Source organism: Pelodiscus sinensis, chromosome 4, assembly GCF_052426305.1.
Source record: "Pelodiscus sinensis isolate ZL-2025 chromosome 4, ASM5242630v1, whole genome shotgun sequence".
Lineage (NCBI taxonomy): Eukaryota > Metazoa > Chordata > Testudines > Trionychidae > Pelodiscus > Pelodiscus sinensis.
The window spans coordinates 70,406,939-70,433,517 of NC_143055.1; the positions used below are offsets into that span (position 1 = coordinate 70,406,939).

The 26,579-nt window shown below is 43.5% G+C and overlaps 1 protein-coding gene across 9 annotated transcripts in view; it reads left to right on the forward strand.

Annotated features, from left to right (window-relative positions):
* Positions 1 to 26,579, forward strand: part of NEK1 (NIMA related kinase 1) — a 150,242-nt gene that overhangs the window by 108,681 nt on the left and 14,982 nt on the right. For 8 of the 9 annotated variants that reach the window (XM_025185930.3, XM_006111681.5, XM_006111679.5 and 5 more), the window contains 6 exons: positions 770 to 922; positions 3,733 to 3,912; positions 4,968 to 5,088; positions 6,380 to 6,483; positions 9,805 to 10,022; positions 23,708 to 23,862. In XM_025185930.3, coding sequence (XP_025041715.3) covers positions 770 to 922; positions 3,733 to 3,912; positions 4,968 to 5,088; positions 6,380 to 6,483; positions 9,805 to 10,022; positions 23,708 to 23,862 — 931 coding nt within the window. The remainder of the gene's footprint in view (positions 1 to 769; positions 923 to 3,732; positions 3,913 to 4,967; positions 5,089 to 6,379; positions 6,484 to 9,804; positions 10,023 to 23,707; positions 23,863 to 26,579) is intronic. The other variant, XM_075931131.2, reaches the window with a different exon arrangement.

Here is a 26,579-nt window from a genome sequence, read left to right on the forward strand (position 1 = left end):
TTTTTTAATTAACTCAGTTTATCTACTTTTCTTTATTGTATTAGGTGCATTCTCCTCAAAATTGGCTTCAAATATAATACTTACAGTGAAAGCTTTATCTGGCACGCTGTTGAGTGGAAAACTTGATATCTGGCATTGCCCCCAGCCGCAGTACCACTTTGTCTTAAGGCACGCACCTGACTCCTGCCTGTTCAGCTGGCTATTGTGGGGTTTCTGATAGCCAGCACTTCTGGCTGATGTTGTCACCAGGTTCTTCCTTCACCCTCAGCCTGCCTTGAGCTGCGGGGAGCTAGATCTGTTGGTAGGGGGCAAGGTCAGAAAGGTAATCTCTATCTTTTTACTCAGTTAACTGGCAACCGCTATTCCCTATGAGTGTTGGATAACAAAGCTTTCAGTGTGTGTATAAAAAACATAACATATTTGGAGAGTTTGAGGGCTTAAGAGGCAACAGCCTTCTTTCCTAAGCCCATCCCTATTCCTTCCTTCAAAAAAAGCTGGCACGTATAGCAAAATAAGGGTAAGAAATGTTCCAATTGTCTCTTCTTTCCCCAAGCCAGTTCTTAGTATTGAGTCCAGATTTGCAGAAGTCAGTTGAGAAGTTTATGAAAATTTCCCTTTCTTCATGGCTTCTGACTTTCATATAGAAGCAGGGATTTCTCTTGCAGGTGCATGTGTTGAAAATAAAAAGCAATAGATAGAGTTGTCCCTTGATTTTATTGGATTCTGAACAAAGATGATAAACATATTTGTTCTTCATGATTTCCACTAGGGCAGACAATGGGGGAGATAATTAAACTAGATGTCTGTGAACCCCAGAGGAAAGTTTGGGTCAAAAACCCTACTGATTCAGTGCTGAAGATACTGGGAGAAGCAGAGTTACAGCCACAAACTGGATTACTTGAGGAAATAAATATCACAAATGGTAAGTGGGAATTGGGGGTTGACTGAACTGCAGGGTTAGAAAATGACCTTGCATAGGGTTTATGAGAATTCATGTTTTTTCCTGTTTACCACAATATAATGTAATGATTTGGACAGTTATTCTTTGAGTGATGGTCCCTATTGCATTTCACTGAGCGTTCACATACATCTGGAGTCAGAAAATTTGACAATAGTGTCCAATGTTTCACACACAGCCTGGTTCACCTTCTGCTTCTGTCCAGTGTAATAAATGGTGGGGCAGATGGACTGTGTCTGTTCATTCTCTACAGTGCATGGTCTGAATCTCAAGTTTCAGTGGCCTTGTTTCTGATGTACTTCTAAAAGATAGTGGTAAATGGTGATTTTTAAATAACAATTGTACTAGTTTTGTTTTCTTTTTAGTTTTGAAAGGTAGGGGTAGGTAGATTTGCGAGTTTCCATCCATGCTTCTCCCTGCCTACCCATTTATGAGAACTGTACTGCCCAGAATTTTGGGCTTCAAACTCTGTGCCACTTGTCGATGATCCTTCTTGGTCAGTGGTAACCACCAACACTGTATGTCTACAGCCTGGGAGATGATCATATTCATGTCCAGGTAGAGTATTTCGCTAGTCCTTCCCTAACCGCACATGAGAAGACTGGACACTTCATCACGAGAAGCATCTCATGAAACTCACCATAAGACCACATTCAGATCGAAACTAGGGGCACCCCCATACAGTGGCCTGTTCAGCAAGGAGTGTGCTTTCCACTACTGTTGCTGATGGAAGGGGCAACGGAACCACCTCCATGGACCTCGGGGCAGACTTAGCTGGGAGATAAGGAAGCACTCATATAAGCATGGGACTGAGTCTTCCTCCAAATCAAAGTGTGCAGCCCTTAGTGGAATACACATCTCCAAGAAATTCCAGTTACAGATGAAATAACTGTCACTTATATTTTAGATAGGATCTTAACTATCAAGAAAATAAATGAACTATTCAGCAGAATTCTTTTCAGCAGCTTTTGGTCAATATGCACCATTTGATTTTATGCTGAAGACTCCTCCTTAGCAATAGAAATTTATTCTGTCCCTATTTATTTTTTCCCTTCCATCTTCTCCCTCATTCCTGCTCTCCTATATCAGTTGTGACAAATACAAAGAAATTAAATTAAACTCAGTAAATTTTTAAGCGATGTTTAAAAAGGGCTGTGAAAGGGGGAAAACTTAAGTTTATTGAAGCAAATATGAAGTTGTTTCAATGATATTTAATATCTGGAACTATGGGGTTTTGTTTTTTCTGTTTCAATGGATAGCCTCAATTGGCTAAATAAAAATATATTATTTAGGGCTGTTGCTTGTTAACCATAAAGAATTAGAAGTCTGGCAAAGTAGAAAAGTTTGGACAAAAGAGGAGTCATTCTTTAAAACCAGAATCTTGGTGCACTTATGTTTTAATATTGGATAAATGTAATGAGCTTCTCCCCTATTAATCCTAGTATAGGTTGAAACTCTCTAAACCAGGACTCCCTGGTCTGGCAACATTGTGGTCTAGAAGGACCATGGATGTTACTTGGACCAGGGAGTCCCGATGCAGGACCAGAAGCAGGAGCCCTGCAGGGGCTGGAAGCCCAGCCTTAGGAGTCCAGCTGAGCTAGTGGCAGATTGGTAGCGGGTTCCGATGGGGCAGAGATCTGCCAGCCTCATCAATGAGGCAGTAGTCAGCCATGGTGGGGTTGGGACTCCCAGCGGCGGGACCGTGGTCTGCTCAGCAGGGCTGGCAAGTCAGGAGCCCAGCATGACAGCAGGCTGCTGGTGGGGCAGTGAGGTGGTGGAAGGGAGTGGACCTGGTGTGTAGAGGCAGATAGTTGCCAGGAGGGCCCAGTCTGGAGGGCCAGAAATGATCTCTTCATGTCTTGCAAAATCCCTCATTCGGGACTAGTCAGGTCCTGAGGGTGCCAGAATAGGGAGGGTCCGACCTGTACTTTCTCTCATAGGGTTAATATAGTTTCCTTGTGTTGTTTGGCTTTTTATTTTAATTTTCTTCCAATGCTTCCAGTGATTCAACATCAAATATTAGTTTCTTCTCTTGTGGTTCTCCACTGACCAGGCAGAGCAAGACGAATCACAGTAATTACATTGGGATTTTCAAGTCTTAAATGTAATCCTGTGATCTAAAATTGTGTGTTTAACTTTTTGCAATGGTAAACTGGTGTACCAAGGTAATAAAAGTTTACTAAACCTTAAGAATTGGTATTTGGCAACAATTAACTTGTCTTGCAGTTGTGTTGGGTACATGATTGTGTAGCAGTAGAAATTCTCATTTAATCAAGTAAGAAAAGTTCCTTCCGCTTAATATTAAGGCACATAAATAATAATCTCATTTTACAGAAGTCATTTGAAATAATGTCAGTTTTGTGTCTTCTATTATCTGTTTCCATTCTTTTCAGGAATATGTATATTCTCAAACTTTGTACTCATACAGTTCCTTAACATAGGTACAAAGACTTATTCAGTAAAACTTGAAATTCTGTAAAATGGTATACAGATGTAAGAAATGCAAGACAGTTATTCTGTTTATGGTCAGATGCAATGTTTTGTTTTCCTTGCAATTACGAAAATAGTAATAAATAAACCAGTAACTATTTTTAAAGTATAGAAGATTGACCTTTCTTCATGATTTTTAGAAAAGTTTGTAAATATGGTCTTTTCTCTACTCTTAGTGTAGGTAGTTTCTTATGTTTTAAAAGGCTTATAAGTTCTACAGTTTACCCTTTATCATTACCAAAACAGTGCAATTTTAAGAGTAAATTTTTCTATTTGATGTATAGAAGTTCCTGAAGAAGATGCTCAACACTTAACAGTAAAAGAGATCAGTGAAGTTAAAATTGCTTCTTGTATTGAAAAGAAATCTTCAGCTCTAGTTGGTATCAGAGAATCTGAAAGGACAATAATGGAGTCACAAACCTTTGACGCCACTCAAGTGTCGTCCAGGCCTGATGTGCTGGATGGTATGATTTTATTATTAATTCTAAAAATGAGTCTTAATTAGTAAGGAATTAAAAATAATGTATTTGATTCTTCTAAAATAATTGCCAAAACTTTTATGTATACCAATAAATTAGTATGTCATATTATACTTCTAGTATATTAAATGCTAAAAACTTGTAGGCTTTTTTAAATTGAAGATCTGTGGATAGAATTAAGAAAATGCTGTGTTTTCCTTGATCTCTCCTTATTATCAGTTGTGGGTTGGGCACTCTAGCACTGCTGAGGTCTGGGAGCCTGCTGGAAAACAGTGCCTTTTGGAGCTATAAAAGTGCCTTCTGTGTATATCCAAGTAACTGAACCTCCAAGACTGTAACCATTTAAGTAGGGCTGTCAAGTGATTAAAAAATGTAATGGCAATTAATCGCACGATTAAAAAATTTAATCACGATTAATCGTGCGATTAATCACGTGTGCCTCCCCTTTGAAACGTGTTGATCACAGGTGTTAATGCTGCACTGCCCCTTTGAAGTGCTGCTGTGGCGCTTCAAAGGGACAGTGCAGCGTGGAAGCCAGGGTCAGCTGGGGACTCCCCAGCTGATCCTGGGCTCCACTGCCCCTAGGTTCTGGGGAAATGCTGTGCAGAGCCCGGGATCAGCTGGGGAGTCCCCAGCTGACCCTGGGTTCCAGGGCTGTCCCTTTAAAACACTGCCTCCACGCACATTTCAAAGGTGCACATTTCAAAGGGAACTCCCCAGCTGATCCCAGGCTCCGTGTGGCATTTCCCCAAAACCCGGGGGCAGTCCCCAGCTGATCCCGGGCTCCACGTTGCACTGCCCTTTTGAAGAGCCACAGTGGCACTTCAAAGGGGCAGCGCAGCATTAATGCCTGTAATTAACACATTAAGTTTTTTAATGTCTTAATCCTGAGCGGCATTAATCACAGGTGCTAACGCATGTCAATTGACAGTCCTACTGTTAAGACAAGAAATATTTTTGTGAACTTTATTTCCTTTGTTTAAGCATCTGATGGTGATGCTCTGTAGTTGTGATCTTGTTTTTATTTATTTTTAATTTAGATGATTTGGAAGAAGAAATGTTGGAAGAATCTGAAGAAAATAAAAAATATAAAACTGATCAGCTTCCCAGCACTGTTCATGATGTGTGGGTTAAAGAAAGGGAAGCAATAGCTGTGAAGGAGTGAGTAATAATTTTTCACTTTTTTTCCTTGGGCAGTTTGAAGAGCCATTCACAACAATAGCTGGGTTTTTTTGGTCTAATGCTTTAGATATTTCACTTCATTAAAATGCTAGACTTGGCTTTAGCTCAGATACTTATGATTGTCTTGTTAACTGTGGGGATGTCTATATGGGGATAAAAAGACCCATGACTGGCTCACATCATCTGATTCTGGTTCTGAGGCTCAAAAATTGCCATGTAAACATTTAGCCATGGGCTAGAGCTTGAACTATGGGAGCCTATGAGGGTGAAAGTTAGAGATGTTAAAAAGTGGTTATTTAAGTAACCAGGTTACACTCTCCAGGCTCTATAACAGGGCTACTCAACATGCAACCCGTTGGTTTGCAGTGAGGTTTGGGTTTACGCAGGGTTCAACACACAGCCTGCAGGTGGAAGCCAAAACAAAAAAGTAGTCCATATAATGGTCTCTGTTGATATGTGTTTTAGTTGTTAAATTTCTGGACTGACATTGCTCATTAAAAGCTCTGTCAAATGGGTGGAAATCAGGTAAATATTGCATGTTATTAATATCAGCAAAACTGACTTGAATGGGGCCTGCGTGTTTTGTAGTCTTGCCTTAAACTTTGTATTCATGCCTATCAGTGTGAAAGAAGCTTTTTGCATCTATATTTGCATGTACATGCAACCACACTTAAGTTGCAGCCCTCGTATCATTGTGCTTCCCAGGGCTTCCAAAGTTGAGTAGTCTGGCTCTATAGTAAAAAGCTTATATTTCAGAGCCTAGAGCGCAGCCAGCTCCCTGGGCATGGAGCCAATTGGCTCCACTCCTGGGGAGCTGGCTGTGCTGCAAGGTCTGCAGTATATGCTTTTTACTGCAGTGCCTTCTGCGAGGGGCTGCAGCTGACTACTGTCTCCTGGCCCTGCTCCCAGAGTGCTTGCTGCTGCCTTGCACTACTGCCCCTGAATCAGAAGCAGCAGTGTGTGGGGAGCAAGCAGCTCGATGGGAGCCAACTTTTAAGCCAGCTGTATGTGACCACCAGCTCCCTCCTCTGGGAGACAGCAGGGTGAAGGGGAGGAGTATAGATAACTGTCTACACGCCAACATCCCTGACTGATACGGTAACCAATAAGCTTGTTGGCTAACCATTTGAATAGTTATACTATTACATACCTAGTGGAGGTTTCCAGAGCCTGAGCTGATCTGACTCAATTGAACCCATGTAGTGGGGCCTGTATGCCTACGTAGACATTCCCTGTAGATAAATTGCAATAGAGTGATTTTAAATTGCAGCTCACAGGAAGATACTGCCCAGAAAGATGATAGTGGTGATGAAGGAGCTTCACAGAGAGCACAGCCACATAATGAGCAGCCACCACATGATGAAACTTCTATTGGTCAGTAAGCAAAATTTATTATTCGTAATTAGTAGCATTGATTATATATGGCTATTATCTCTTGAATCCAGAAGTTAAATCTGTTGGCTCCTATTGCCACACTGACACTATATAGTTCTAGAAAGTTTGTGAAGGGATTTTGCTGATATAAAATAGCCAAATCTTGCCTTTCCAATCAACAAACTTTTTCTTCCCAAAATGGTGCAATTGTTTTTCTTTTGAGAAAATACTTGATCTGATTTGATCATTGTATATTACAAATTAATAAAAAGCACTCTTGATCTAAAGCTAGAAATAGATATTTATCTTTAGAGAATTACTACTAATTTCAGGTATTGCTATCTGATTATAATTTTCCTTCTCTGTAGTTGCTAGAAGAATTTCTTTTTTAAGAGCTCTCTGCTGATATATGGAAACAGACTCTAGCTTTCATGTTGAAGTGGCTATCAGTCTGTGATCACGATAGCTCTGTTACTGTAATGCAGATCAAGACTCTTAGGGTTTGTGTTTCCTTTGTCCAACTAGTTTGAAAATCTCAAGCACCTTTCTCTCTTATTGGGATTTGCAGCAGGTCGTCTTTCGTTAGGTTTTTTGTTGGTGTAAATCTGACACCAAAATTTGAAGAATAGCAAATGAACAGGAAAAGGACTTCAGCTGCAAGTGACTTAAAGAAATTTGAGCAGGAGAGACGTATAGATCACTGAGGAATGTTCAGTATCATTACATGTAAAAACTAAATCCTAACAAAGAGGAAGAAACACTTAAGACCTGAATCGGAAGCAATTGTTTCCATTTTGAAACAACTCCCAGCTCCTCCAGGCAGTTCTGCTGCAGTGTGCCGGACTTCTGACCCCTCCAGGCATCCCAACTGGGGTGTGCTGAGCAGCCTTGCTATGGCACGCTGAGCTCCCAACCCCACCAGGCAGCCCCGCTGGGGCACTTCTGAATTCTCAGCTTGGGGATGTAAGTTCTTGGCCCCACTGGCAGTTTGCTGCCAGCAGCTCACAACCCTGATAGTCCATAGGGCTCCTAGGCATAGCGCTCCACCAGGATTCTCTGGTCCTGGAACATCCATGGTCGTGCCAGGCCATGGATGTTGTTGGACCAGAGAGTCCTATTTTACAGAGGTTCAACCTGTATTACTTTGGGAAATGCCTCCATCTAATGGGGTTTGACCTTGTGCACTCAGTACCACCATGTTGATCTGAGGTGGAATTGTATATGTCCCCACTGTGACAACAGGGGCAGCTGTGCTACAGAGGAATGTTCAGCACTTGATAATCATATCATTTTCTTGCTCTGGGCATCCCTCTGAGGAGAACAGGTTGAATTTGCAGACAAGGCTTCATGAGCCACATTATTGAAGACTGTCCATAGTATCACTTGGATGCTCTTACACAACCCCTATACCTGCCTAAGGCCATCCATTTTTGGGAGGTGACTTTCTGGATCTGGATTTCTAGTGTTAAGGTGGTAGGTATGTATATTCTTCCACTGTGCTTTGGCATTCGGAAAGGGGAATCTTCTGTTGTAGGTTATTTCAGCAGAAACTAGTAAACTCTTAGGGAGAATTGGAGGTCTGTTTCTGTTGCATTTTTAAAACAAACATTAACCAGAGAAAAATAAACCCTCAAAAGTCTTCAGGGTTTTTTGGATTTGTTTTGGGTTTTTTTTGTGCGGGGGAGGGAGATACAGTTAACATAAGTTTGGAAATATTTTGCTTACTTTGCTCCATCTAGTAAGCTCCTCAGGGAAGTGGCCTGTCTTTTTAGTGTCTTCTATGAAGCACGGGTACACTTAGGCTACTATAAAGTGATCAATAGTAATACAAAAAAAACCCCTGTGTGGATCCATGAGAGAGGAAGTTTTAAGAATTTTTTGTTCCGAAGAAATTTAGGGCTCCAATTTATAAGGTGCACATGTATGTACACACAAAATATTGTATTTTAATAGTGTTTTTTTCCATGTTTCCCATAATGAGTATTTGCCTTCTACTGTATTCTGGACTAGAACAGAACAAAAAAGAAATAAAATGAGTGGACTGTGCTGCAACAGTTAATATTAAACAATGGTGTTCCCACCATCCACATATTACAGTGATGATACAGTATCCCTGATATAAAATGAATATTTCAGCACATGTACAGTATTTTACTTGACAGAATATTTTCTGTCAATATAAACCTTCATATACAATCAACCAGTTCTCTTTCTACATTGCATCAGACTATATGTTTTTTACTTTTTACACTGTAGTTTTTTAAAGTAAAATATATACGATTTTATATAGTAAGTAGAAGATTTACTCAGCATTGCTTAGGTCCTTAACTTAAGTAAGTTTTTTGTTTTTCTTTATTTAAATCACTGTTCTGGAGTGGGGCTGAGGATGAGGGGTTCAGTATGCAGTCTTCCCCGAGGATAGAGGATGATCCCAGCTCTTTCACGGAAGTAGGTTGAGGGCCAGATAAAAAGTGCCTGTCTATGGCCACTGACGCTGCAGTAAGCACAGTCAAGGGAGAGGTACATGACCCCCAGCGGGGGACAGACAGACCCACAAACAGACAAAACGTTTTGTAATAGCTATCCCTTTCTCTACCCCTGCCTTCTGTTGGGCCAGTGGGATGGTAGCGGTCCTAGTCCCCATCTCTGACCCCTTGCTCCCCCATCAGAACTTTCGATCAGAACTCTCACCTTCCGATTTATGAGAACCAGTTGAACTCCATACACATCCCATTGTCCTGGCACAACCAAACCCTGACCCTGCTTTTAAGTTATAAGAGGAAGCTGCATATCAAATTTGGTGGTCTTAGATCTTACAGTTTAGGAGGAGGAGTTGAACAAATGGACTCAAGGATAGACAGGCTCATACTTCTAAAATATATGGTAAGGCTTGCAACTGAAATTTGGTTGATTAGAACTTAATTGAAGTAACTCCTTAAGGAAGCTTCTGTCATAAATTATAAACAACATACCCTACACAAATGTACCTAAACCAAGTATACGGTGTCTAAACGCAATATAATAGTTTACAACTATAACATAAGTTTCAAAAGTTGAATATGATCCTACAACTTAGCAAATTTTTGCATCTGTGTTTTTAAAGGACTTGGTAAATAAGAGGGGAGAAATTTCAATTAAGTTTCCTACAATGTTTTTAATGGTTCATATTAAAACAAGTGACTCTAAAATGTGGAGGCTAGTTTATCTGGCTTTTTAATTATATAATTGGACTATCCTAATTCAACCCTTTTTACCATTTGCTTGTAGACTTGAAGTTTTTACCTACATGAATTTGTAACATTATTTATCTTACTACCCTAGGCTCTTGTCTCAGTAACTCTATGAAACCTGAACCCTTTTTCCAGAAGGTGGCACAGACACAAGCCATACCGACAGTTGCACCAGTTCTGTCAGCTCAGTCTTCAGTGGAAGAGCCTTTTCCACCACGTTCACGTTCTGTATCGCCTACAAAAAGTAAAGGCAAAAGTTCATTATTGATTGGGCTCTCTACTGGGCTGTTTGATGCAAACAACCCAAAGGCAAGTATACAGTAATGTTACCTTTCATTAAACTAAATCTTACCTTTTCCAAAGCTTGTCTACACTAGAAAGTTTTAGAGGAAAATTTCTGCCAATATACAGCTATAGACCTAACTATTTCAGAAGAGAGCATTCATATTTGGCTGCCTTAGTTGGTGCAATCTGTCCTCACATCACTAGGTTGGATCAGCTGACTGTGGCATTGTGTGTAGGCATAATAGTGTTCTCCTTACAACTATCCAGTGCACCATCTTTTGGGAGATTTCTTTCAGAGAACTGTTACCAGATTTGCCCAATACTATGGGATATGCTCATTTATTAGGGTTACACTTAAGGGACTGGAGAAGGTTATCAGTGTGCTACTTGTGCTCTCATATGGAGCTGAATTCTCTTCCTGCTGCCAATTCCCCCTCCCACTGGAGCTCTCCTGCAGGAACTAGGTTCCTTAGGATGGGGTTCTTCTCACGTTAGTGACACACACCGACACTCACACCAACTACCAAAGCATGCCTGAAAGGACTGAGTAATCAGAACTCATGAGCTGACCCTTCATATGTCCCTGGACTCCGCCGGCTGGGTTAACAGCAATGCCACACTGCACCCTCATGAGCCTTTGGACTCATGGATTAAACAACACTTTAAGCTGCCATCCTTATGTAGTCCCCTTACTAAAGGGACCTCTGTTTTATTCTAAAAAGACCCTGTGCTGCAATCCAGACTACAATTCCCATGAGCCCTTGGAACAAAAGAGGTAGGAGGGACTCTTGTGAGAGAGAAGAGGCTCTCCCCATGTGCTTGAAGAAAGAGGCCTAGCAGTCTGGGACTCTGCCTTGCAGTTTGGAACCAAAGGGGGAGCCAGGCTGCTGCCAAGGACATTGACCCAGTGCAGGGGCTGTTGAAGTGCAGCTACTACATGCCTGTTGGAACTGGGAGTTAGCAGGCTGCTTCTTATAGGCACAGCATGAGGCAGTAAGTTTGGGCCTTGCTGGAAGAGTGCTGCCTGGGACAGAGCTGCTGTTTAGCCTGGACCAAATCCTCACTACAGCTGCAACATCAGCGCGCCCATGCAAGCAAGTGTCTGGGACTGAGTCTAAGGGAGTGCACACTCTGCGGTGGGGTCACTGTTGTCTAGCTATATAAGCTTCAGTTATTGTTATGTGTTTTGTTAATGCTATTTCTTGCTAATCTGTTAATCCCTGTTTAGTTATGTAAAGATGGTTTATTTTAAAGTATTCTATTAGATGTATATGATTAGTAGTTGTTCTGCAATTAGATCCAGCTTTATGTTGGAATGAGTATATTCCTGGAGGCTCTCAAGGCACCAGTGTGTGTACAAGGCCAGCCAGGTGGAGGCACCGCCATTTTACATTCATTGCCAGCAAGGGACTGCAGTAAGGGGGTGGATAGGGCTTTCCCCAGCTAAACACCATCACCACTGGAGTACTCAGGATCTCTTTTGGGTTAAAACACCAGGCGCCCAGGCACACCTAGGAGTGTGAACTGCTCCCCAGTAACCCGGGGAGGAAAAAGGGGAGTTACACTTATATGCCCCCAGGTTCAGCACTCCCTAATCCCCACTTTCACACCACAATCATTCACTGGTAAACCGCACGATGAGCAAACCCCACAGGATTTTGGGCACTACAGGGATCTGTAGCTTGGGTACAAGAAGCGTTGTTGCAGAGCGAATGGGGAAGCCAAAACAACACCCCTTGAGGAAGAGTGAGAGAAAGAAAGAGAGAGAAGCAACCAGCTTAACAATGAAAGTTGTTTTTATATATATATGTGTCTTCCCTGGTCTTTTCCTTGCTTTGTCTGATTTTAGCAGAGGCCTAGGGGAATCGGGGGATGGTTTTCCATGAATGTCACTCCCTGGCTCCCCAAGAGCACAGGGCTGGTAGGTAACACTGTGGGAGTTAAGCATCCCATTCCATCCTGTTCATAATCTGTTTTTTCATACTGGATTTTCGATCTCTCAACTATATCACTTTCTGAGAAGCTGAACAGATCATTGGAGCTCTTTTATAATTGCAGAACAACAACTACTACCATAGCAGCTGGCTGTGTAGCTGCGATATTGAGATGGCTAAGGAGTAGATGATACAAACAGTGAAACTGGCAAGCTGTTGCAGGTCCAGATTGGACCTTTCTGGTCCAGCACCCTCGACCATGTGACCAGTTCCAAATGAGGGTATTTGCTGGACCAAGGGAGGTCCCCTACCACTGGCCTCCCAACCCACCACCAGCTCTCTGGTGCAGGAACATTTGAGGTCTTGCTGGATCACACATGTTGCTGGACCAGAGTTCTGATTTAGGGAGAAACAATCTGAATTACATGCAGTCCCCGACTTACGCGGATCCGACTTACGTTGGATCCGCAGTTACGAACGGGGCTGCCCCGGAATACACGGGCGGCGGGACCTTGCGGTCCCGCCGCCCGTGTACTCTGGGCGAGAAAAGCTGCTTCGCGTCTCCCTGGTCTGCGGATGGGGAGCAAAGCCGCTGAGGACGTCGGCAGCGGGACAGCCGTGGGGCGTCTGGGCTGTCCCGCTGCTGGCTTTCCCCACGGCTTTGCAAAGCCTCGGGGAAGCCGGCAGCGGAGCAGGCCAGTCCGTCTGCATTGCCCAGCTGCCCACTTCCCCAGGCTTTGCAAGGCCGCGGAGGGGCTCGGGCAGCGAGGCAGCCCAGTGCGTCTGGGCTGCTCCGCTGCCGGCTTCCCCGAGGCTTTGCAAGGCCGCGGAGGCGCTCGGGGAGCGAGGCAGCCCAGTCCGTCTGGGCTGCTCCGCTGTCGGCTTCCCCGAGGCTTTGCAAAGCCGTGGGGAAAGCCAGCAGCGGGACAGCCCAGACACCCCGCGGCTGTCCCGCTGCCGGCGTCCTCAGCGGCTTTGCTCCCCGTCTCCCTGGTCTGCTGGTCTCCAGCAGACCAGGGAGACGGGGAGCAAAGCCGTGGAGGACCCAGGTGGCGGGACTGCGGTGCGTCTCGGTCCTCTGCCCACATCTTCCTGGTCTGCTGGGGTGGGGGGGGGGGCGCAGCTAGTACGCCCTCCCCTGCCCCCCAGCAGACTAGGCTTTTCTCCGGACGCCTGTGGCAGAGCAGCTGGGGCGCTGCCGGTTGGTCCTGCAGCGCCGCTCCTCGGCGCTACTGGACCAACCCAGCAGCACCCCATCTGCTCTGCCCGAGGCGTCCTGATTTAGCCGCTGCTGAAACTGACCAGCGCTGACTACAGGAAGCCCGAGGTAGAATTGCTCTGCCCCGGGCTTCCTGGAATCAGCTGCTGATCAGTTTCAGCAGCAGCTGACTTGGGGACGCTTGGAGTTCTTAAGTTGATTCTGTATGTAAGTCAGGACTGGCGGTCAGTTTCAGCAGCGGCTTTGAATCTGGACGCCAGTTCCAACTTACATACAGATTCAACTTAAGAACAAACCTACAGTCCCTATCTTGTACGTAACCCGGGGACTGCCTGTATTTCCCAGCTGCACATGGTCAAGCAGTGATAGTGGCCCTGTAAAATGAGCACTGAGTGATGAAATCAAATCATGGTGCAAACTGGGGTTGACCAGTAGTAACTGCAGAGATTTTGGATATGGAAGGTCAGGTTCGTGAAGTTGTACATCACATTCATCCCAGTCCTGCAGTGCAGATACACCAAAATTGAGAGAGACTCTGAGAGTGGAGAAGTAAGTGACGATCACACTCTGGAAGTTCGCATTCTTGTACTGTTACTAGTCAGTGAGAAATCACTGCGGTGATGGAAAACCTCAGATGGGAGTGGTTGTCACCCAGGTGTGTTAGGCCATGTAAGTGTGTCCTGCTCCATGAGATTGTGACTCTGGGCAAAATGCAGGAAATAGTAGATTAATAATAGATTAATTCCTTGAATCTGTGCCTCATCCTCCCACCCATCCTCTTCTTTTTGTGTACAGAAAAAGAAAAGGTTATTTTTCCATGGCTTTGCAAGCATTGGTGGATCACTATGGATGTTGTACTGACATGACATTGAATAGTCGGGGTGTTATCTGCTTAAACAAAGCACACGGGGAAAAGGCAGTACACCGCATTTATTGAGAATACAACAGTTGCATATGCTTTTCAATCACACACGCACGCACGCAGAGTCTTGCCAGACAATGTTATAGTTACCAGTCTAGATTCTGTATCAGTCTATGGCCAGCTAGATTGAACACTGAGGGAGAGCAGGGCCTCTGTCGGTCGATCGAGCCAATGCTCCTCTGGTGTTGGTGGAAAGACAAACCCAAAGTTCCATACCAAAGCACCCTGCTTTTATAATTCTTTGCTCCGTTGAAATCAATGGATTCCGCTCTGCTAGCCTGTGACCGGAATGTTGTCTTGTTGATGTCAGTCGTTTCCAAATATCTCCTTGAAGGCTCATCTTGTCCTGGATTGTTAATCATTTGTTTTTAGGGGTGCCCGCCCTTCACCTTTAGAGCCATTAATTCTGCCAGTCTGATCAATTCTTGACCATGAGTACGCACTGATGGTTTTTCTGATGCCGATATGTTTCTTCTCGCAGTCTGTCTTTCACAGTTTGTCTTCACCCCGCATTCTCCCCCTTCTCTCTTGATCATCTAGCTCTAATGATGACCTTCACAACGTATCTCATTCATACAAACAATCTTTCACAAAATCCTTCAAAATAAACAGTACTGTTTTATATTAAGCAAAATCAAAATCAAAACAATTCACATCGAAGGCCTGGGCCTTCAGTATTTCTAATCTCATTAACATAGACACAATATGAGATCCTGTCTCTTTACTTACTAAACTTTAGAACAAGGAAATATAGGAGATATATACTTAACAAAAGGATTTGACTTACTACAATATTAAATATGATTATATATAGGGCTCAACAGTGATTTGCGCATGCGCAGAACGCCGGACAGCGCGGCTGGTGAGTGGGGCTCACCGCGGCTTGGCAAGCCTTGATTATATATATTGTCTTACATTACTACATTACTAAACCTAAAATACAAATATAAAAAGAATAAAACTGTCAGTTCCAACAAGGGAAGGTACATAAACCTCAAATTGTTAACAATATAGGACAGAGTTCTAGGTAAGCTCTCCTTCCAGAATGGTGAGAGGATCCAATGCTGAATCCCCGTATGTTTTAATGTTCTAGAACCGTGGTGCCCAACACATTAGCCACATGTGGCTATTTTGCCAGTTGCGTGTGGCTAGTTTGCTATTGTGGCTACTGCTTCAGAACTGGTTGGGCACCACGATTCTAGAATGTGAACTGTCTCTAGATATTGTCCCTAGTAATACACTCCGGTGCAGCTTTCTCTCTAGCACCCTGCGATGACCTGGTCCTCCTCTGGCAGAAAGCTGGCAGACAGGTATTTGATGATGGTTTTTAGCTGGAACATTTGCTGCTACCATTTAGTATTCACACCTTGTCTCTTTTAGACTTGTAGTTAAAAAGTTGTAGCCTTTTCTCTCCAGTTACTGGAAACCTAGAGAAACGATCAAGCATGTGGTAATTATTACATATCATCACTTCAAAAAACAATATTCGTATGTCTGAATAACATAATACCATGTATCAGGATGAGCCTTTGAGTTAGTGAGAATAAATTATTGTTTTTATTACAGTAAAAACTAGGGATGTGAAAGGTTAACCAGTAGGCATCACCCTAAATGGGTAATGCTTACTGGTTTTGGTTAACTAACTGACAGGCGCTCGAGCAGCTCCCCACCTGCTGTGGGCTCTTGTCTGGAGAAACCCCTGTCCCCAGCAGGACCAGGTGCCTGGTATCCTCTGTGCACAGGGAGCATGGGTGCCCAGTAGGTAGGTGCTGCTCTGGTATTCAGAGCAGCCTCTGTCTGTGGGAAGCTCGGGCCTACCACACTGCTCCACTGGTGCCTAGGAGCTGAGAGTGGCAGAGCCAGCGCTAGCCTGAGTGCAGGGGCTGAGAGCTGGCAGCAGCCAGGCTGGAGCAGTCCCCAGCTTGGATACCTGGTTTTAGTCGGGTAACCAGTTAAACATTAGGTCAACCTAACATCTACCTGGTTAACTAGTGAACTGGGATTTTACTTCCTAGTAAAAATAAATATAATCTAATATGGAACTGGAAGCATTAAAAATAGTTTGACACACAAACCATTCATCTTACTTTGTGTAAGTCTATCTTGAGATGTTTATTTTACAAATATACATCTGTAGTGTGCCATGACTAGTCTGTGTCTGATGTCACGTCTCAGTACCAAGCCTTATGGCTGAGTTACTTGTATGATCTGGGGAATCCGTCACCTTCTCTGACGAATATCTCCCTTCCAAAGCCCTCCATGATCTGTCTTCGGAAGAAGTGTCTGGGAATAGGGACACCAAGCTGAGCTCTCTCCAGATTACCTCCTTAGAAGTCTAACTTTTCATTAGTTAGCCTGCTTCTCAGGTTAATCTAGCCAGGCTTCCTTCTTTGGCTTTCTGACTCCTTGTTTCCTGTGACTGCCCTGTTACAATTCCTAGATCTCCTTTTCTTGAGGTTCCATCCTGGTGATGTCGACAGTCTCAACAACAGTTCCTTCGCCCATCTCTCTCTTGGGAGCTGAGGATTCACCATCCAACTACCTATTCCCTTGACCCAGTGCTTTCTCCTCAGACTTCCCCATAGTTTAGGCCCCTTAACAGAACTCTACCCTTTCAGGCAATCAGGATTCATAGGTTAACTCATTAGGGCCACACCATAGATTTAGTATGTATCACATACATGTACAATCTGAATATAGGATTCTAAAATCCTTTTGCTGTTTACTTGAGAGCAAGCACAAGAAAATACAGATCATTTAGAAAACAATGACAACCCCTTTACTTAAAATGAAGTTTGATAAACTAACATGAGAGAGTTAAAACACTTAATCTGTTTCATAATTTAAATTAAATTATTCTCCCTAACTGCAACTGGTTCAGAAAATATGGTCACAATACCCAGCTTTCCCATGCCTTTCCTCCCCTCTCTTCTCTCCCAGCACACAGATCTGTGAGTAAGTTAAATCTAGGTTTGCTGCTAGAACGGTTGCCAACTTCTGCACTAAAAGCTAAGGTCTTCATCTTTGTTCATTAACGAAGCTGCTGTAAGTGGGACTATGATTGTTTTTAAAAAGTATCACTGGCAGTGGACCCATACGTAGAGGTGAATAAGTCAAATCTTGGCACTCTATCTCTGAAAGGTTGCTGACCCTGTACTTTTTAATGCTCAGATTTTGATTTGTGTAGCTTACGACTGCTGGATTTGTTTCCATGTTTGTAGTGAGTTGAATTTTATTTGGTTACAGTGACTGTAAAAGAATGTATTTCAAGATCTAGCTACAGTACAACCTGTATTATCTGGCACGCTCAGGGATTAGGGCATGCCGGTAACCTAAAAATTCTGGTTATCTGGGGGGGGGGCAGAAGCTGTGCGGGGCCCATGGGGGGGGCACGAGAGCTGTGCGGAGGCCAGGATGTGGCCTGCTAGAGGGGACCACGAGCTGCGAGGGGGCAGGATGCAGCCTGATAAGGGGGGTTGGAAGCTGGGAGGCAGATATGGCAGGGGCGACCTGCTGGGGATGCCAGGAGCTGCGGGGGGAGCTGAGATGCTTGTTGCTTGCTTCTGGCTGCTGTTCGCCTCTCCCCCAGGTATACGCTGCTGACTTGTCTGAGGTGTGGGCCCCGCACTTAAAGGGCCGGTTTCCTTTTGTTTGTTTTTTTGTTTTGCTTTTCCTGGCATCAGAAATTTGTCAGTTTCTACAGTTTTCTGGATGCTTACATTCTGGATAGTGCAGGTTTTACTGTATTTGCAAAAGTGTTTATTTGGGAATGCTTTTTGGCTGTTTCTTTCTGGTTTTAGTCTATTGTTTTGCCTAATACTGCCAGTTCACACCCTTAAAATAAACTGTTTACTTTTAAAATATAATTCCTCTGCCTGCAACTAGTTGGCCACCATTTTGAGGGGGTGAAGAAATGTTGCGTGCCCTCAATAAAGTAATTCATTGGTTGGTTTTGTGTTTTTTTGTTAAATCCGCATACATGGTAGCAATAAATGCTGCCTTTCTGAATCCTCTTCCTCACAGATAGTTCACTGACTGGGTGTCAGAGATTCTGCATATTGTCCACATCCACCATGTATCATCCATGTCCTGCTCCTCAGGGAGCTCCTTTTTATTCTGTGTTTCAAGGGTGTCTACCCCTGCAGTTCGTGATTGTCTGTTGTCAGTAATAGGAATCTTTCCTTAGAATGGCATTGAGCGCTACATAATAGCAGCAGTTCTTGCTAGCAGACTTTTTGTCGCACTTTTCTGTCTCCAGGTAAGTCTGCTGCAACTTCTTCCCACTTGCTCAGTATTGAAACCTATCTGTGTTGTACCTAGCTTCATTGTAATATCAACATGTACTAGGGATGTTAGAAAGCAGCTACAGTGAGCCCTTGCTACTTCGCGGTTCGACCATCGCGGATTCACGACTTCGCGGACTTTTTTCATTACGTATGTATATATTATAAAAGAAATATATCGCGGATTTTCCGGAAATTTCAAAAATAGCCGCGATATATGAAGACCCCAAATATTTCGTTAATTCCATTAATAATTAGTAATATCTGCTCTTACTGATGGTTCATTGCATTACATATGACATATAATTCAGTACAGAAAGAAATAAAACACGAAAAGAGAATGTGATCATACGATAATTCAGTATACGTAGTAAAATTAAATCGAACATGAAACACAAATCAGATGCAGTCTGACTTTGTCATATTTGAATGGTGTAAGGCTGCTGATGGCTACTACTACAAATGTAATGGATGTGCATCTTTTCCATGAATCTTTTGTATGTATACGTAGTACTGCATCCAATAATATTGTTTGTTGCTTGTCTCCGACCAGTAGCATCTTCTCGCGGCCACTTTGTTTGCCGCTCTCTCGCCGGGTAGATGCTGCTACGTTACTGTGTAACTTTAACCTGTGCTGTGCGTGACTGTTTGAAGTTGAACTTTTTGTTGAACTTTCTGTTTAACCCCTGCAATGGCTCCCAAGCGTTCTGCTTCTGCTAAGGCTGGTAGTGAGCCTAAACGCCACCGAAAAATGATGACGATTGCTGAGAAGGTGACACTTCTCGATATGTTGAAAGAAGGCAGAAGTTACACGGCTGCAGCCCGCCATTTTGGAGTGAACGAATCCACCGTTCGCTACATTAAGAAGGACGAGGCGAACATTAGAAAGACGGCTGCCATCACCTTTAGCAGGTCAGCGAAGCGAGTTGTTACTGCTCGTAATAAAACGATCGTCCGTATGGAAGGTGCTTTAGCAATCTGGATTGCCGACTGCCGGAAGAAGAACATAGCCTTGGATACGAACACCATCCGAACCAAGGCTTTGAGTTTGTATGAGAATTTTGCGGCAAAGGAACCTCAAGACGACGATGGCGACCATGCTGAAGAAGACGAAGATGATGTACTAGATCAGGGGTCTCCAAACTACGGCCCGGGGGCCGGATGCGGCCCGCGAGGCCCTCTCATCCGGCCCGTGGAGACCTTTTTGGATTCAAAGGCAGAAGAAGTGAGATTGTTTCAAAACCCATTTGAAGCAGATGTGGCCAGTTGCCCAGATGAACTGCAGCTGGAAGTCATTGAGTTGCAAGCAAATGACCTCCTTAGGGACAAGTTCAAAATAGGACTGGTGGGTTTTTACCAGTTTTTGCCCAAGGAAGACTTTCCTAATGTCAAAAGTTTTGCATCAAGGTACCTTTCAATCTTTGCAACAACATACCTGTGTGAACAAACATTTTCAAGAATGAAATACGTGAAGAACAATTTGAGAACAAACTTGTCCGATGATAATCTCAGGTCACTGTTGATGTTAGGGACAACAAATCTAAAGCCAGAAATGTCTGCTATTTTGGCATCCAGGAAACAATTTCACCATTCACACTTATACAGGTGTTCATGTGTAGTGTATGAATGTGTTATTAAATAATAACTGAATAAAATAATATTAAATACATAATTAAAAACAACATCCATGTTTTGATTGTTTTTTATTTGGACCTCAAGTGTGTAGTCGGCCCCCGAACTGCTGTTTGATAGTTAATGCGGCCCTTGGGCTGAAAAGTTTGGAGACCCCTGTACTAGATGAACCTCAAGCAGGGACATCCACTGATTCCCAGCCTCAGAAACAACGTTTTTCCGCCAGCAAAGGATGGTTCGCGAAGTTTCAGAAACGCTTCGGCCTGAAAAGCGTTTCCCTGCATGGCGAGGCTGCTTCCGCTGACACTACCGCTGCTGAAACTTACGCGAATGAGACATTTAAGAATATTATCACTGAAGGTGGATACAAGCCCGAACAAGTGTTTAATATGGATGAGACCGGCTTGTTTTGGAAGAGAATGCCGTCGCGAACTTTCCTGTTCAAAGAAGATGCCAAAGCCTCTGGCTTTAAAGCATTCAAAGATCATGTTACCCTCGTGATGTGTGGCAATGCTGCTGGATTTTTGCTAAAGCCGGGGCTTATTTACAAATCGAAAAACCCTCGCGCTTTGAGAAATAAAAATAAGAATCTCCTTCCCGTGTACTGGATGCATAATCCAAAAGCATGGATTACGAAGATGCTGACCTCCGACTGGTTCCACCAGTGTTTTATCCCGCAAGTCAGTAAATATCTCTTAGAGAAGGGCTTGCCATTTAAGATCCTTCTCCTTATGGATAACGCTGGTGGACACGCAACTGATCTGTCGCATGAGGGCATTCAGGTTGAGTTCCTGCCACCCAACACAACGTCATTAATTCAACCAATGGACCAGGGGGTTATCAGGGCGTTCAAGGCCCTCTACACGAAGAATACCTTGGCGGATCTCGTTGCGTGTGTGGATGCTGCCCAAGATGATGAGGATGAAACATTCAATTTGAAGGCGTACTGGCGGCAGTACACAATAGCCACGTGCATGCAGAACATCCAGAAGGCACTGAAAGAAATGAAATCTGCTACTGTTAATGCGAGCTGGAAGAAGTTGTGGCCCCAGATTGTTTACGATGACGAGGGATTTACACCTGCTGAGATTCAACACTCTGCAGTACGGAAATCTGTGCAGTTGGCTGCGATAATTGGAGGTGACGGGTTTGGCGACATGACGACTGAAGACGTCGACGAGTTGTTGGACTGCCATTCCCAGCCGCTAACTGACGCAGACCTCGAAGACCTGACGAAATCGGCCAGTGACGAAGACAGTGAAACACAGGAAGAGACCCAAGAAATTGTCGAAGAAACGGGCTTAACATTAGAACGGCTTGCCAAGCTCTGCAACCTTGCGAAGGAGTTGAAAGAATTGTCGCAAGAGTGGGACGAGGATATGGTTCGTTCTCTGCAATTCTGCAACAAAATCGATGAAGACATGACTCCCTACAGGATGCTCTTCGAGCGAAAAAAGAAGCAGCGGCAGCAACTTCCGATCACAATGTTCTTCCAGCCTCGCAAAAAAGAGCCAGTTCCTCCTGCTACTATGCCTGTTTTAGTTTAGGGTACTGTAGTACATGCATTAAGTGTTCTGTACATTAAAGGGTGGTTTGTTAACAGTACTACGTAAAGGGAGGGTTTTAAAAGTCTGAATATACATGTTAAATAAATACGTAAATATGGTGTCCCTACTTCGCGGATTTTCAGCTATCGCGGTCGGGTTTGGAACCTATCTACCGCGATAAACGAGGGTTCACTGTACTTCAATAATTGTGTAAGTGCCAAATTTCTTAGCAGAATCCCATAATGAATAGCAGTTACACAATGCTCCCTGGGGGTGGGGCGAGCAGCCATTGCTCTTCTGGCTCCGCTCCCAGAGAGCCCCTACCATCTTGTGCTGTTGCCACTGTATCTTAAAAACCAGCTCCCCGCACAGACCAGCTCCTACCTGCCACCCAGTTCCCCCTGCTATCCCGCACTGTTGCTTCTAAATCAGAGGCAGCAGCAGCCCTATCTGCAGTTCTTCCCACAAAAAGAGGCTGCTTCGGCATCCCATGGAGAGGCCCCTCTCTGTGGCGAGCCCAGGCCTGCTATGGACAAGAGCTGCTGCCACCCTGCAGTGCTGCCTCTGTGTCAGAGGCAGCAGTGTGGATGGCAGGCAGCTCCCCTGCGTGCTCTAGGTTTTTTTTTTACTCTGACTATAAACTGTTGAGCTGTTCAGCTGTAATTTACCTGGAGCCATACTTACATACTTGCAAAGATGGGATAACAAAAAAGATTGTTTCCGAAACATGGTGGGAATTTTAAATTATTTGGGGTATGGGCATGCTTCTGGACTGGTCATTATGACTGTAGTGCAGCAGACTTCTTCAATCAGAGTGGTCTCTGCTGTGGAAGCACTTGACTTGTGGGCTTGTTGCTAGAGTACTGCTTGTACGTCAGCTTTGACATTCACACTGGCATTATGCTGACAATAGTACTAGTGTCATTTGGAGAACTGGTTTAACTTGACCAGAGAAAGTTCAAGGTTTTGCCAGGAGAAGTCAAAATTGTGTTTGATACATTGCAAGGCTGTGTGTTCAGAATACAACTTCTCTGGTTAGCTTCATAGTGTAGATTGAGCCTTAGTGTTTTCGTTGCACCAAGAATGTGTGTAATTCAGTATGATTTATAGAAACCTAATTATCAGAGCTATAGCCTTCCTGGTTGAGCACAGAGCAAACAGTTATTTTGTTCTAGTTTAAAAAAAGTTGTGACAATCAGTGTTTTTAAACAAATAATAATGTTTGTTGTTTACCACTAACATTCCAAAATACTGCTGTGGATGGGAACCTATAAACCAGAGAGAAGCAACCTAATCTAGTGAGTGGGCTGCATGAGTGGCCCTCCTTCATCTCAGTGAGTCACAAGATTGTGATAACGAAGACGGCCTCTTGGGATAGGGTAATTTTGCCAACTGTGCTTATGTACTTAGAATTTGCAGGGTGTTCTAGTTGAACCATAGCAGCGCTTTGATTGGATGCAGAGGGAGCACACAATGTTGTGTGCTATCAGCAACTGTAAACAAATCATTAACAATGTTTTGTGGGCAAAGCGCAGAACCCCTATGGGCTGTATGCAGTCCTCGGCTTACAGGCTGTGCACCACTGCTGTAAATAAACCTGACTCGAAATGACAGCAGCTTTGACAACACACCACTGCTTGCAACTTTTCAACTTGGAAAATAGATTAATTGAATTGACTTACTTTCATTTGCTTTTTACGTCTCTCAGCTTAGACATACGCTATACATATTGCAAAAATAGTCCTTATAAAAAATTCAATTATAATTACCCAAGGTGGTTTTAGTAACTAGATCGAGCAGTTTTTGTACAGATGGGTTTAAGCTGATAGTGAGCTGATAATGACTTTTTTAGAAAATACCTGTATTTAACCTTATTGGTGGATATATTATTTATCCAATATAATTTGTTACAGAGTTGTATGTAAAAAGAATATAAATCAGTTTTATATGAGTGGTGAGATTTTTAGGCCTGCTTAACACTCAATGTAAAAGGAACATCTTTCCATTTTAGTGAAAAAGCAAAACAGGCAGTCTCATATGTTCCCATATTCGTTTACTAACTGTATGGAGTTCTTGATAATATTTTAAACAGGACATCAATATAGTTATTTATATTTTCATTTGCTCTTTTTTTGGACTATACTAATCTGAATGTCTGTATAATCTTTTTAGATGTTGAGAACATGTTCACTCCCAGATCTTTCCAAGTTGTACAAAATGCTAGATGATGTTCCCATTGTAGCAGATGTACAACATCAAGACAGTCTTGAAATAGAAGATATGGAAGATGAGCGTGTCAAAGAAGGGCATTCTGATTCTGAAGACATGTAAGCATAAAATATTTACCAACTATTGCAAAAAATAGAGAGATTGTAAGGACCTTGTCCGTTAACTGAAAGATACTAGATAATCCCTGTTAATGTCAACCACCTTTACGTCAATTTTTTTCATTTATTGGTCCAACTTCTATTGGTGAAAGAGGCAAGTAGTAAATCTACACTGCCACTTTATTTTGCTGCAACTTTCTGTCTCTTGGTGTGTGAACCTTCTCCAGTCCAACATATTCACTATAAATCCCCAGTGTAAATGGGCTCCCAATGCTGTTAGCTACTCCTCTCACGGAGGTGATTTATAGACAGCACTGGGAGACCTAGAAATGTGGCTGTGCTTTAATTTTTGAAGTCTAGACAAAGCCAAATTTTCCAGCTACACAGAGCTATCGCTCTGATCCAGAAAAAGTACTCAGAATGGCCCACTTATATAAAAGGTGTAACAGGTCAGTGTAGCATAAATATTTAGAACGTATTCTGAAAGACTATTTAGGGTGAAGTCCTTCAATGATCCCTTTAGAGTTTTGCTAACTACTTATTCTAAAGTATCTGTTCAATCTTGTACCCAGTGTGTCACAGCTGAATACTTTTCCCAGACCCAAGGAAGAGTTTTTTGTACCTGGAAAACTCAAGCAAAAATTTGTCCCTTGCTTGTTACATTCACTAACCTCCCTCTCTCCGGGGGTAGACAGTCCTGGCTCTCCCCCCAGCTGCCAGAGAGGTCCAGGCCGAGGTGTGGCAGCCCCTGTCTGCCTCTCCCTCAGTGGGCCTAGGCCAGGCCAGTCCTGGCATTCTCCCTCCTGGCATGCGGGCTGAGCCTGCAGCGTGTTAGACCTGGCTCTTTGCCCCTAATATGATGATGTGGCTCTTTTGTCCTTTGGGGAAAAAAATTACATCTAGAGAAAGATAACCTCACTCAGCCTGGGACTAACATACCTATATTACTGCTAAGACAATAAAAGTGTAAGTCCTCTCCATGTTAAATAAAAATTGAAACCCTACCATTAACACCTTTTGCCTCTTCAGTTACCACTCTATCTTGAGTCTATTAATCTCTAAACTCATTGAAATGCACTGTCAGCAACTACTGTCTGGAATTCTCCTGAAGTTCATTCAGTCCCCAGCTGATCCCAGGCTCCACTGCCCCTTTGAAACACGCAGAGGCGGCATTTTAAAGGGGCAACCCTGGAGCCCAGCGTCAGCTGGGGACTTCCCAGCTGATCCTGGGCTCTGCGTGGCAGTGGAACCCAGGATCTGCACGGCATTTCCCCAGAATCCCTGGTTCCGCTGCCCCAGGTAGCCCAGGATAAGCGGGGAGCCCCTGGCTGACGCTGGGTTCCGCTGCTGTGCAAGGCCTAGGATCAGCTGGGCAGTGCCCAGCTGACCCTGGGCTCCATGGCAGCTGCATCTTCAAAAGGCCAGAGGTAGTATTTTAGAGAGGCAGCCGCGGCTCTTCAAAGGGGCAGTGCTGCATAGAGCCCGGGGTCAGCTGGGGACTCTTGCTGATCCCAGGCTCCATGCAGCACTGACTCACACAGCATTTCAAAGGGGAAGGGCACACAATTAATCGCGATTAAATTTTTTAATCGCTTGACGGCCCTAGTAGTAATAGAATAAAAAACATAGCCGTGCTACCTTCCTAACTGGTTTCCCCAGCATGTACCCATTGCCCCCATTATGCTGGCCTTTTACCTGTGGAGAAGATGGTCTTCAAAAAAAAAAGTGTCAAATTATTTTAGTGAAATTTCAATATGGACAGAGGAGTCCATGGCAAAGCATAAAATGCCACCAGAGGATGAAGACTTGTGGAGAAATATTCTAAGTCTCATACCGTTTAAAATGGCCCAATAAGTTACTGTCATGAGCTGTTGCTAAATTTAAATATTTTATCTATTCTACAGTTAAAATATATTATTATATTATTGGGGTGTTTTGTATTGTATTATATAGGTATAGAAAACAGATGGGACACTGTTGCTGCTTTTCAGGTTTTTACTACCATGACTAATCATGTTTCACAAATTAAATTGTACTATTACAGTCAAGATTCATTTCGGATAAGTGTAACTCTGAATCCTGGCATCTTCCTCAGGAAAACATAGCCAGTTAACCCTCCTATTTCTAAGCATCAGTCAATTTAGATTTGTCCATAGGGCTTTACATCTTGTTTATTTACCTTCCATCCTAAACTCAGTGTCTCACTCCAGCATAACAAACCAAGTAATGGTACAGTGATCCTGCATTATTTTGGAGCAGCAGTGAATGAAACTGTTTTTTTCCCACTCTTCTTTTGCTTAGTGGAACTTTATTCATCAGATAAAACTAATGCTGGACTCTTTTCTTTCTTCCATCACACACTTGATTGTGATGGATTTGGCCAAATGGAGCAAGTAAAAACCGAGCAATGCTACATCGGTAAGATTTTCCTCTGAGGTGCCGCAGAATGGGAATTCTGCTGTGACTGCTTCCAGCCAATGGTCTCTCTAAGGCAAGCTAAGGGAAGGCTCTCGTCAATCATTGTATTCAAGCTGTAAAGGAGAGAGAGGCCATCTTTCCAAGGGAATGCAAGGTGTTTTCTTTAAGAAAAAATCGTAACATATCATTTGCCAGTGTCACAGCTCAACTGACACAATATGAGGTTTGGAGTAACTCTTCTCCCTAATATGAGGGGAAGTACCATCCTCTTTCCATGAATATACCTAAAATTTTTGGTT